At 31.9% G+C, this 14,159-nt stretch overlaps 1 protein-coding gene across 1 annotated transcript in view; it reads right to left on the bottom strand.

Annotated features, from left to right (window-relative positions):
- The window catches only part of LOC143914131 (lachesin-like), a 28,189-nt gene extending 14,252 nt beyond the window's left edge, over positions 1-13,937 (bottom strand). The window contains exons 1-3 of the mRNA XM_077434220.1: positions 13,919-13,937; positions 13,287-13,453; positions 9,473-9,680 (exon numbers count right to left, since the gene is read on the bottom strand). Coding sequence (XP_077290346.1) covers positions 9,473-9,680; positions 13,287-13,453; positions 13,919-13,937 — 394 coding nt within the window. The remainder of the gene's footprint in view (positions 1-9,472; positions 9,681-13,286; positions 13,454-13,918) is intronic.
- Between the last annotated feature and the right edge of the window lie 222 nt (positions 13,938-14,159).

The following is a 14,159-nucleotide window of genomic DNA, read 5'->3' as shown; positions in this document are numbered from 1 at the left end:
TATTCATAGACATCATATTTAAAAAAAATCTAAAGTCCATTGCCTTCTAAAGAGAATAGAAAGTAACATATGTATGTACATCAAACAAATGATGATATCGAATTGACAACCTAAAAATAATTTATAATACACCCATATATACTAACTTGAAAAAACTACATGCCATATACAACATTCCGTTTGTTACAGACATTACTAACAGACTAACCAGTAGATTCTATGACAGAATCACTAATAACCATACTAACACACTTGTGAAGAGTCTCGGTGATTACAACAAAATATCTATACCCTTCAGGTATAACACACAGATTACCTAAACACAATCTGCTTTAGGTCATCTACTTTAGTGAGTCTTTAATTAATATTATGAATTAGATGTATTTTGAGCATTTATAAAGATTGTAAATAGTTTTTGAGCTCTTTTTCCTATTATGCTGTAGATTAATATTAGAATAATATAATACTATGATTACTAACCAAATTTAATTTAATTGTAAAATAGAAAATGATCAGTAGATCAGTAGCTATTAAAATAGATAAAAGATGTATTGTGAATATAATTACGTAATAATAAAAAGCATTTAAACATCAAAATCAATTGACATTATAAAAGTCATTCTAATAATATAAAAATTGACACAAGAAAACCAGAGATGAATTCTGATAACTTAAATTTATTAAGCTCTAAGCATTTTGATCTAAAAACACCTAAAACTCATTTCACTAATTTTTAGACCAATATCAAGTATCAAAATTATGAATTTCTTACGGCCTAGTGAACTGAAAATAAGTTTATATATAAAATATTTAAATGAAATAATATTATAAAAAATCCAAAGTGAAATATGTAGATCTTTCTGGCTCTATTTTAAGATAAATTTCGAGAGCGTTTCCTATGTAACGATTACCAAAAATTATAAATTCCTATGAATATTCATTCCTACATCCATACATACATACCTACATATATAATACATGAAAACATATTTATATGTATATGCTAGAAATCAATCTGCGAGTTCGGTCAGAATTTATACATATTTTAATCAAAAATTGTATGGTATGCAAATATACATACAAATGTACCTATATATAAAAACATAGGTACGTGCAATTTCGAAAGTATTCAGTATTTTTCAGTACGCAAAATATTTGAAAGGGAAGCTGTTGCGATTCCACGGGGAAAACTGCGAAAAACACTGGTTGTCGGGAGTATTTTCATATTGAGGAGGATATCGGTTTTCCGTTCATTTTTCCTTCGTGGTACTATTATTTTTATTTTCAACGTGACTTGAGAGGTAAGGGACCTTTTTCATTTCAAGCAAATTCCTTGGTCTCGTCGTGCGTTCGCTTGATGGATGTGTTTATGTTGTTTGGCACTTCATCGTTTTGCGTACATTTCTCCAAGAAATGAATAAAAATAAATACAACAAACATTTAACGCGGAAAACGAAAATGTCAATACGTTGTAATATCGTCAATCGAACAAAAACATTTTTACTAGAGATTTTCTAATATAATACCTATATACATACATATGTTTGTATGTATGTTTACTTTTGTATGTTGTAACAAAATTGGTATTCCTTTTACTTTTATAATATTATTAAGGATCTATAAAGCCACTCTTGATATATTATATGAAATTTTCTTTATATTGAATTATACATATGATACTTAGGTGAGTGGATATAAGCGGATGTATATCCATTCAGCTTTTCTATTCGACCTATTTCTGTTACTTTTTCAATAAAGTTTCCTATGTCACATTACGGATACATTTTCATCCTTAATTCATCGACTCGGTGCGCCCTTTTATCAATAACCCCCCCACCCATGGGAAAAAACCCTAGGGAACTTCCGCGAAATGAATAAATATATTTATAAGTGTGTTTTTATTGCGGGCATTATACAGCACTTTTACAAAAGACGATTTATTGCACAAGAGAAATATTATTTCTTCCACTTTTCGGACGTAAGAGAAAAATCTTCCTCTGTTTAATAAAGAATAGGGAAAAACTTTTATTTCCTCCGGGCGAAAAATAACTTAACGAGCTCCGAACGATAGTAATGCGTTCCCGTTGCGAAAAAGTATAATTAGTTTTTCCTTTCGAATTTCACGCGAAAATGATTTGCCATTCGCAGATATGTCATCATCAGACACACACTTTTACTAAAGAGAATCTTGATGACTTTCTGATTTAAATTGCATTAAAATAATTTTATTTATAGCACATTGTATAATTTGCAACAGCTTAAAGCATCTCATTATGAAAAAAAATATTTAAAACATTAAATGCGTAAAGAAATAATCAAATTTATAACGAACTGATTTAATCAACAGTTTACATGTGATGCCTTCAATATTGTGGTCACGGGTTTTATCCCGTATGCTTTATTAAAATGAAATAATATACAGTTGGTCGTATAAAAAATTACAATGTATTGAAAGAGGAAAAATGATCAGGTACTGAAGTTTAATAAAAAAAATTATTTATTAAAATTGCGATAATTTTAATCAAAAATTCTAATTATTTTAAATATGGCTGAATGTAAACTTATTATTAATAAATCATATTAAATTAATTAATAAGGTTTTGTTCATATTATTACTACTCAAAAGTCATCAGATATTTCAGCCACATCCTATATGCGTCCTCCACAAACATACATATATATTATAGTATATACATATTAGCCCACGTGTCGAAAGTGTGTACGAGCAGGAGAGAGCGAAAGCCATAAAGAGATTATTGATAACGATTATCATATTTTCGCGCGCGGAAATTTTTCCGCGGAAGGAAAAGCGTGCTTACAAAAGGCCCGAAAGCAAAAAAAACTGTAAGCACGTATAATATAAGTATATATCGTGCACAAAGGGGAGGAAAATAACGACGAGTGTGTGTAGAGGCTGTTTAAGCGCCATTAAGCAAGTTTCAAGCCTCGTTGACGTTTGAACGAATAACTTTTTGCCGATACTTCATAATATTATAAGGTACTATTTATCAACGTTTCATTGAGTGAATATTGCTCAAAACAATATGAAACGATTGGCGGAAAACACAACTTTATCAAATTAATATATTTATAATACAAAAGTGGTATCTTTCAACTGAAAAATACAATTTCGATGAATCATTGTTCATTATTATTAGTGAGTAAATACATACATATGTTTATTTGAATTGACCGCAATGACTGTACATGTTGAAACCATTAGCAAAATAGCCTAGGGTGTATCAATTCCAGCATAAGCAATGTTACAATATTCCAATGCACAACAATAGTATAATTGGGTAGTATTTCTAGCTGTCAAACAGCTTATTTTTTGCGGTTTGAAACATTTGTATATTGTTTATACGTTTTACATACGATCAATACTGGAAACATATCTGTGAAAATTCCAAGGTCAAAATTGGTCGAAATCTAATGATAAAGTTTCATTTATACCAGTACAACTCAAGCCAAAACTTAAACAGAAGTGCGAAAAATAATCTTTAATACATTACATATATGTATGTATGTATGTTAAATAAACATATTCATACAACATTTCGTTATGTGCACGTGACGTATCAGAAACAGCAATAACCGACACAATCTAATGTTTATTCATACTTTCCAGCAGTTCACGTAAACGATAGTTTTTATTCATATTATACAGCAACGCACGTTCAGACTTGTTTTGTTTTGGCCAAACGTATCAAACAATTTTTTTTTTTTTTCACCACATTGGAAATATTCACGCATGCAGTGACGTCATAGTTGCGAACGTAGTTCTACTGTGCTGTCAAGCGTATATGAATATTTTAAAAAAACATCATATCGTAATAATATTGACTTGACAACACGACGCAAGCAATATTGTACCTTATGGTCGCGCTCTGTAATGTTTATATATTTTATTTTATTTATTTATTTCAATCGAAAATGTACCCTTACCTTTAAAGATCGCTGCAAAGCAACGAAGATTGTCCACAGTGACATATATGGAGAATTTTTTGCAGATTTTTATTAAAGAAATTGTTGAACCTCAAACCGCTGAATAAGTTAAGATTTTTAAGAGAGATTGAAAAGGAGATGCCAATTTACAGGAACCTTTTCAATGAACATTAGAAAGCATTGAACATTGAACTCTGAAAGGAAACGATCGACCTGGAGTGTAAAGTATTGTAACGTATGAGAAAAAGAGCCGCCGTCTTAATTGGTTTTGAGGATTATCTCCAGGCTTAAGTGCAAGTCGGCTAACAGTGGAGACCCCCGAATGCACTCAGTGGCGGTAACGGCACCCAGCCACTTCCTGCTAAAATTCTCAGAACTGACCGTGGGACTGCATATCTGGTACGTGACTATAGCAATAGGTAAACAAACGCGTCGAGGAAGATGCAGTGAGCAACCTGCCATTTATAAGCAAGTACTTAGACCATATGAAGGCATTCTGGGTTTAACACGGGCAGTGCGTGGATCTCCTGAATCACCTATTAAATGCTGTGAAGCGACTTTGGCCTTTTATTTGGATCCTCCAACCACCCCTACGCAACAGTATGAATAAAAGTAGTATTTTCCGTACAGTGCTGTTGACTTTTAGTACTGAAACATTTAAATAGCCACAGCTTAGCTCACTGGTAGAGCCAATGTATACCAGGAGAGAGGTCTTGAGTTGAGGTCCCGGCTGGAGTCAATATTTTATTTATTAATTAAATAAACGTTTTTTTAGATAGTTATACACATGTTAAAAAATGCTAACAAGCCTGATCAATGCTATGCCATCCAGGACAAAAGTCTTTACTTGACAGTGATCGATAACGGCGATTTCTATATTTTAAATGAAGAAAAAACTTGTTGAATAAAAATCCTGCTATGCGAGATATGATTTTTCACCACAGGAGGTGAAGAACGCATCCGTGCCGTGCGATTCAGTGTGTTTACAATTTAAAAGTCATATATTTGTATTTGAATATAATATTACAAGTTGAGTATCATCTATCTATGTACATATGTATGTATATCTCTGTCAATATCCATTAGTTTTATATGTACAATAAAATTAATTGATCCATTTTAATTAAAATGATTCATTTTGAAATATTTAACATCATACATTATTTTAAAAAATCAAATCGAGAAAATTCTAGGTATTTCGACTTTGCCCTTTAGAAGCCAAATAACGATAAGCCCGATTTATTTACAAACTCAAACGCCCACTTATGATTGAGTGTCATTTGAAATTGTTTTGTGTCATTTATTTTCATTTTTTTTTTGTTTTGAATCGAATCCATTAAATTTTCCGATATTTCCAATCGGACGCGTGTAAAATTTTCACCACTATCTCTCGCCGCCGTTGAAAACAATACGCTCGTAAAACACAAAAACGCTGCCGATATCCAATAAAGATAAAAACTGCACTGACGCTTTATTCCTTTTATATTGTTTGCGTTTCGTGTGAAAAAAATCTATTTTTTCTGCAGAGCAATTTTTTCCAATTTTAAATTACGCTCGTGCATATTAAACGCCGTTTGTCTTTTATTACGTATCACTCTGGCGATATTTGCTCGCTCGTAAAACACAGTAAAGTGTAGGGCATGGTCAATATTCGATATTCCGATTAAATCTCATCGGTGGAAATTTTGCTCTATGTTATTTATTTTTTTTAAGTTGATGAGTGCTTGCTTATGCCGGTGTGCGTGTGTGAAAGTGACCGGTCAAAACCTGCTGAAATTTAATTTAAATAATCATCTCATCATTTTTGGTCAGTCACCAGCAGCGTGGTCTAGTGGTGAATGTTGAATTATTTCGTACTTGATGTTACGAGTTCGATTCCCGCTAAGTCTCGCTGTTGGCCAAGCCTTGATTTGTCTAGGTCGATCGTTTCTTATCAGAATTTGCCAATTTTTCTGATTTTCATTGTAACGATTCCTGTAAAATTGGCGTTTCCTTCCCAATTTTCTGTTGCGAACATTTAGTTATTGTTATATCTTAGGTTTCGCCATATTGCTCACCATAGATGTCTCTGTCTTTGTTTATCAAATATAAAAATTCGTATTGTTACATGAAAGTTATTCATTGTTATTTATCGTATTAATACGATGTTTGTAATATATACTGACCATAGATGTCAGATATTGTTTAGATTTACATGTATGTATCTATGTAATAATTATGTGGACCAGGAAGGCGCATTTGGGGTTTACCTGTTAAGCCTTCCTGGTATATTTGTAAAATAAAAATAAATAAATAAATAAATTAGCATACTATGCTTTCGAGCATAGTATGGGATTAGCATACTATGCTTTTGGTCACGGTTCGATTCCCACTAATAGCTGCTGCCCAGACCTTGGTTTGTGACTTCAGGTCGATCGTTTCATTGATCAGAGTTTGCCAATCTGATTTTCATTGAACAGGTTCCTGTAAATTTGGCATCAAATCTCTCTTCCTAATCTCTAGTTATTCGGCGTCTTGAGGTTTGCCAATTTTTGATAATAAAAATTCTGCAAAAATTTCTCCATAGATGTCACTATGGATGTTTGTATGAATTCGCATTTGTATAAATGTTTATGTACCTATAGGTATATTTATTTATTTATTGAAAAATCAACAGGCCTCAGATATAGAGATTCATAAAAAAATACAGAATAAATATAACAAAATAACATCTGAGCTCAATTATAGATTTTTACAAAATATGTACATAACTATATATCTAGTACAACATAATATATAAAAAAAAATGAAAAAGAAAAGAATAAAAACTAAAATTTGACTAAATAGGACAAACCATAATTAAACATAAAGTGATATAATATTGTAGCGTATGCCAAAAGGAGCTACCGTTATAATTGGTTTCGAGGATTATCTCCAGGCTTAAGTGCAAGTCGACTAACAATGAGGACCCCCGAATGCACTTAGCGGCGGTAACGGTACTCGGTCGCATTCCCGTGGAGTTCTTAGAACTGACAACGACAAAGCGTGAGACTGCATATCCGAGTACGTGACTAAACAATGGGGAAGTAACCGGACGTCGAAGATGCCCTGAGCGACCTTTTTTTTATAAGGAGGTATTTAGACCATATCAAGACATTCTGGACGGAGCACTGCCAGTGCGTTTATCTCCTGAATCACCAATAAATGCTGTGACACGACTTTGGTATTTTACTTGGATCCTCCACCCACCCCAACGCAACAATATAATTGGATAAAGAATATATAATAGAAATAGAAATGGATCAATCAATTAAGACTCTGCTGATGGCAGTTCTGAATTATTGATGTAAGGAAATACCGAATAGATCAACTTCATTCAGCTCCCCGTTGAGCATACAATAAACACGCTGTAGATAGGAATATTTTAGGGAATTGATTTCGAAAGGATTAAGCGAAGAGAGTCTAGAATACCTAACCTGGATCCTGAAACTAACCTTACTCAGTAAATAGGAACTATCGAGGAAACCGTTTAGGAGCTTAAAAAAGAATGAAGCATCAGTGGGTCGTCACCTGACATAAAGATTGTTAAAGGATAGGATATTTAAAATATCGGAAACAGTAGTATGGGCGTAGGTAAGAAAACGGTAGCGTAAGGATTTAATAATTTTTAGTTGGACTTTTTCAATACAATTAATATGGGATAAATAAAAAGGTGGCCAGATAATTGAGGCAAATTCAATGTGAGACCTTATAGTGGAAAAATAAAGTAATTTAAGTACATAAGGATCATTAAAGGGTTTTGTTAAGCGGAATAGGAATCCAACAGATTTGTATGCTTTATTAGTAATAAAGGCACAACTTTCAAATGTACATATAAAGTCGAAAACGATAATAATAATGCAAAAATATTGTTTCGTTTCCTTACAATCTAAGAGGAAAATTTATGATTTTTGTTTAAGCTTTTGGATTATATAATTGATAGTCTTTATTTATTCATTAAGATCTTTTTCCAATACCCAATCAGATCCCTCCGTAATCCTTCATTATTTCATAATTATATCTGTTGCAACAACTATTCCTGTGGTTTCTTTTTATATAAAGGTAGACCTTGATCTTCTTTTAACAATATTCCCCCATTTATATTAATGCTTTTTGTAGATCGTTTTCCGACTTCATTTTTTTATTATTTAATCACTTTTAACTTAGTATCACATATGTATTGTACATATGTTTGTTCATATATATGTACATACTTACATATATCCCAAGCATCTTACATCTTTAATTTGTGGAAACTTTTTTGGCCTCAATGTTAAATACGTTTTGATGATGTTTATTTCTATTTTTTATACATAAATAAACGCTGAACTTTCAGTAGAATACTATTAATTGATATAAATATTGTCCACTGAAAAATAAGTCTTTGTATTTTTGTATACTTTGTATACTTTATTATAAAAAAAAAACACTTAAACGTCTTAAACGTTACTTTAAATTTTGCTTTTTTTACCACAACAGAAAGATTAGATGAAAAAATAAAATCTGGAAATCAAGCTGATAACATGAGATTTAAGTTTAACCATTTAAAACTAATACTATTATGTATTTATATTTACGAAATTACGCTTTTTAATTTTAAATAAAGACCAAAATTTGATTAAAATACTAACCAGATGAATTGACATACAAATAAAATACTAAAATTACGTATTTATCGTATCAAACAAATTCATACAATATTTAACATGCCGCAGATAAAATATGGGTTTAAGCAACCCTTAAAATTGGGTTGATAATTAAAATATGTCTCTTATCATTTTTTATAATATAATGTATACATCATATCACGAAGACTTTCGCGCATAAAACTTATCGCTTAATGAGCGTAAAGTGTTAAAGTTTAAAGACACACACAAGTCAAAGTATAAACTTAACTATACACGCATAATCGGTTAAATGACACGAAAAAAACATACATAATATAATATATAATATCAGTGACTTTTACGATTTTGAACCACAAGGTTTTTGTGTTATTATATTATTCTGCATGTTCTGTGTTGTATTATATTTGTACATATATATATAAATATAGTTATAAATGTTCACGTATCCTTTTACGATCCATTTATTCGTCGTAAGGTTTATTTATTCCTTAGTCGACGTGTCAAATCGTATCGTCTGTTCTTGCGTTAACTATTATTGTGGCAATGAAAACGTTACGACTTTTAATTAAGGCTTTTACGGCAACAGAATATTTGCTCTATAGAATCATTACCACTAGAAATGGGCCGTTTGACTATTTGAGAAATAAACAGTCAAAATAGAACAACTGTTATAGAAGGTGGCAGTGAGTGGAAAATTCGTTAAAAGGTTTTTGGCTAGTGAAAAATTGTGATTTTCTATAGTCTGTACGGAAAAGCTTTCAATAATATTTTATAATATCAGTTGTTAAATGAAATAAATGTTATGTAAAAGATAAGTATCTGTTTTAAATTTTGATATTTACTTCTCTATACATATATGCAAGTATAATATTGAGTCTTACCATGAACATCGATGCATCCCAACTGTTTCTTCATATTAGTCGTATTAATTTGACACATATAACATCCACGATCACTTTCCCTCAATTGACGTATCCTCAGCTGCCATGTTCCAGGACCGTCCTGAGATACACTTATCCTGGAATTGTGAGTCACAACTCGCGTATGAAGAGTCAAAATAGTCTGGTCTTCGGCTTTCATCCATCCCACCTGAAACAATCAAACGGAAAATAATTACAAAAAAGAATGAAAAACCGAAACAAAGAGAGGCCTACTTGAAATTTCACCGAAGCTTGAATTAATATTGAGATACTTGAAAAATTCTCGGCTCGAGTTTTCCGGCGCTCACGAGCCGAAAACGTTAATCAAACAAATATTAAGGAAGATGTTTCAATTCGCAATCAAAACACGGCAAAGACGAGGCAAGGCACAATTCAATTGTTCCTCTCGACGAGATCCAAACGAGTATCACTACTTCATTTTTACCGACGGAATAATAACGAGTATACAAATGAAATTTGTCATGTCAACAATACAGCTAGCCTCTTGAATCAATAATTGAGAAAATTTTTCGTACACGTTGGAGTTTTTCCAGCATACAACATCGGTGTATTAATATGTATATATGTAGGTATGTGTTCGAAGGTGGTTTTCCAGCTCATTCGTACGATCTGTTCGAAGCCGGAAACGCGGAAAAAGTGCCTCTTCCCGGAATTAACCTATGCGGCCGTGTTACGCACGCTCGAATCCAATATCATCCAAGGCGGAAAATTGAAAATTGTATCACGGATTTCCAAATTGGATTCAAAATACAATTTTATTGTCGTGTCTGGCATGATGCGCATCACTGGGACAATGTTCGAGACGATCGACTTTATTCTAGTATGTAGAAAAAATATAATAAAACAATTCCGGTACGAAATTGTGTTAAGCAATTCGGTTTATATACGAAACAATGTCGGTTTATTAAATTTCCAATATAAAAATGAACACAATTACATCATTTCAGTAAGTGAAATGCATTCGCCTCATCGTATACAAAGCTACTGTTTTATCATATGGTGGTAATACAAGAAAAATCCATCAACTGAAATTGAATTATGAATGGCATTCAGTGCAATTTTTAGTAGCATATGTATATTCAAGTAGGTAACAGAGCTTAGTAAGTAACACAGTTTCTCCAAATTTTTCTTTTTATTTTATTTTATGCCTTTTAGAGTTTTACAATTTTGTGTTCTGTCACTTAATTTAGAGCAAACGAATTCTTTAATACGCAGTACATTTAGTAATTTCAGTCTGCTGTAATTTTTTACAGTAATTTTTCCCGGCAGCAAAGAGCCTTGATCCTAAATATATTCTTGTCAATACCCTTATTCTTGAGGATTCCGACCTCCATCAACCCTCTGGAACTTCCACACTCCTTATGAGTGTGGAAGATTTCCAGACTATTTTTCTTCAAACATCTCTAGACTTGACTGAATATCCTTTTTTATGTCAGTCACTTCAATGTAATTTTTAAAAACGATTTTCATAGAATTTCCTATTTTAAATACTTCGCGTCTATGATGATGAAAATTAACCTAAATGATAGTGAAAAAGCTGGCTTTACTATCTTGATAAAACCTTGTAGTTTTATTAAAATTATTGAGCATCATATTTTTATCATAATGTTGACCGATTCAATCTATCTCAACAGTCCGAGTATTCCATGTCCAAGATTCGCTCATGCAATATTTAGGACCTTTACGTTCCACAATACGACACACACGTGAATATAAATATAATATTTATTTATAAAATGGGAAGCTAAGTGCACACTTGACGCTTTTCACTTTGAATTTCAAATGGCGCGCGCATACAAATTCAATATTTGCGAGTTGTGTGGCAGTCGGCGCGGGTAAACATTTTCCCGGTTCGCTTGCCGCACTCGACTATAAATATTGCTTGTGAAAGTTTTTCCGGGCAACGAAAATTTTCCAGACATTTTCAGAACACCTTGCATCTTGTTTTCCACTAGCTAGAGTTGCTCCCACCCAACCCTCCTGTCGTCGCGTTTTCCCTCGCTTTTCGCCGGGTGCAAGGTGTTGTTTTTTTTTCTATAGACGCTTTTCCGCATTCGGTTCACTGAGTAGTGCTTACGAAATGCAAAGAATTTTTAATACACAGACAATGCTAACTTAATATTCAGTCTGATATATATTTTCGTATATATACGAAACATTGCATTGAATCACAATACGTATAGATATACATACATATATATTTTTCCAATTAAATTCGTTTCATGAATTGAATCTCCCGTCGACGGTATGCTGCTTTTTGTTGATACGAAATTTATGAACCGAGTCAAAATGAAGCATAACTCAATCAATTTTGTCAAATTGACTATACGACTTGATTTCTTTTATTTGAAATATTTCGTTATATTAGCCGTTATGTTTTAAAGTCCAATTTTCAGTTCCAAGGACACTATTTCTGTTTTTCAAATTGTTATCACGTATTTTAATTCGATATTTACAGAAACTCAATAAATATGTCATATGTCCGGAAAATCAGTAAAAATGTATTGAGAGCGTTACTTAGAAACACACACACATACACAGACAGAGTAAGGTGATTATAGAAAAAAAATAATTATTTTATCTTTAATGAATCGTATTTTTTTTTTTTTTTTTAGATGTTGGCAGTATTTTAATTGTGACGTATATTGAATTTAAACGACTTTTATACTACAGAGAGCGTTACACACACACACACACATTTACAGATTAAGGCCATTATGAAAAAAAACTTTAATTTCGTTATTTCATTTAAATTGAATCGTTGTTATTTATATTTTTTAGATAATTATGTTGGCAGTGTTTTAGCAATGACGTATGTATGTTGAATTGAAACGACTATTATACTACAGAGAGCGTTACACACACACACACATTTACAGATTAAGGCCATTATGAAAAAAAACTTTAATTACGTTATTTCATTTAAATTGAATCGTTGTTATTTATATTTTTTAGATAATTATGTTGGCAGTGTTTTAGCAATGACGTATGTATGTTGAATTGAAACGACTATTATACTACAGAGAGCGTTACTTACACACACACACGCAGACAGATTAAGGCGATTATATACATATATTATTATAATAAATAAATTCAGTTTCGTTATTTATTTAAAATGAATCGTTTATGTTATTTTAATTTTAAGATAATTATTATTTAAATAAATATCAAATAAAGATTTAAAAAAAAATATATGATTTAATATGTTACTTTTTCAATTAAAATTTTAGTATTTATAAAATGAAAATTATTCGTGTATTAATAATATATAAAAATATTTTAATAAATAATTAATGAAATTAATTTTCCCCATATAGATTTTCCTCACATTATTGTGCCGTATACCGAATCGCACGCATAGTATGGACTTTGCCTTACCGTTTTTAGATCTGCTGACTTGTGTGTGTAATATGATTTGGGTTGAGACGTGTCTCTTCAATATTTATTGGCTTGTGTATCATGGAGGGGACACGAAGGGAAGGAAGGGAACGGGAAAAATACTGTTTTGTTTGCCCAGCCATATCAGATTTATCCGTGGAAACGTTGCCGAGTCAATACTTTTAGGCACACTGGGCAAACATTAAATGTTTACAATTTTTTCCCTCCGCTTTCTCTTTCTGCGTTTTGTTTCATTTTATTTGCCCGCGTTATATTTTCTTGTTTCGCTTTCGAGACGTCCGTCATATCCAACGCAAACACGACATGCCATTTTTCCCAGCATTACACTATTAAATATTTATTTTGCACTCACCCTGTACGAGCCCAAGTCTGTCACCGTACAACTGAGCACAGCTTCCCTGCCAACTGCCACGGTTACATTCTGTATGGGTCCAACGAAATCCGGATCAATTTGAAAATCCAGCGATGAAACTGTGACGGGAAAAGCACCAGATCCGGAAACGGTCGGACGAACTTCCACTGAAAACAAAAAATAAAAAATCAATTAATTATGCGCGGAAAATGTTTACGCACTGCCTAATAAATACGTTGACTCGTAATTGATTTATTGTTTGCAGACTCGACAGAGGGCCGGTTAATTGGTCGTGTACATAAATAGATGTCAGCAGGGAGAGAGGGAGAGGAAAAAACGAAAAAATACGTATAAAATATATATGGAGGTCCCTTAATGCGATTTCCATCGGAAAAACAATGTTTATACGTAATCGAATCAAACGGCTAATCACCGTATGAAAATTGCCAATCGGAAAATCAAAATATCCGGCCCGACGGAAAATTTAATTACGTAACGAAATTCATTTATCCTCAAACCTACACGAATATAATCAGCATGTATGCTCTGTTTGATGATATTTAATTTACGTGTAAGTAAATATTTTATGCAAATGTTTGATTAAAGTTTGGCTCGTAATTAAATAGTCATACCGTTTGGAAAATTCAACATTTCATTTTCAAACTAATTTTTACATATTAAATATTGACTTTTATAATATAACTAACTTTAAATGTAATCATTTCCTAACTTATTAATTCAATAATTAAAAGAGTAAGTTTTTTTTAATTTTTCGTTTTGTTCCTTTAGATGACTTATCCTTGAAAAACATAATATTGAATAATTTTTTCAATTATTAAAATAATAAATGTATAAAAAATAGCAAATGTATAA

This window comes from Arctopsyche grandis, chromosome 7 (genome assembly GCF_051622035.1).
Source record: "Arctopsyche grandis isolate Sample6627 chromosome 7, ASM5162203v2, whole genome shotgun sequence".
Lineage (NCBI taxonomy): Eukaryota > Metazoa > Arthropoda > Insecta > Trichoptera > Hydropsychidae > Arctopsyche > Arctopsyche grandis.
Note: the sequence above shows the minus strand (reverse complement) of the source record. Positions and strands in the feature narration are given on the sequence as shown.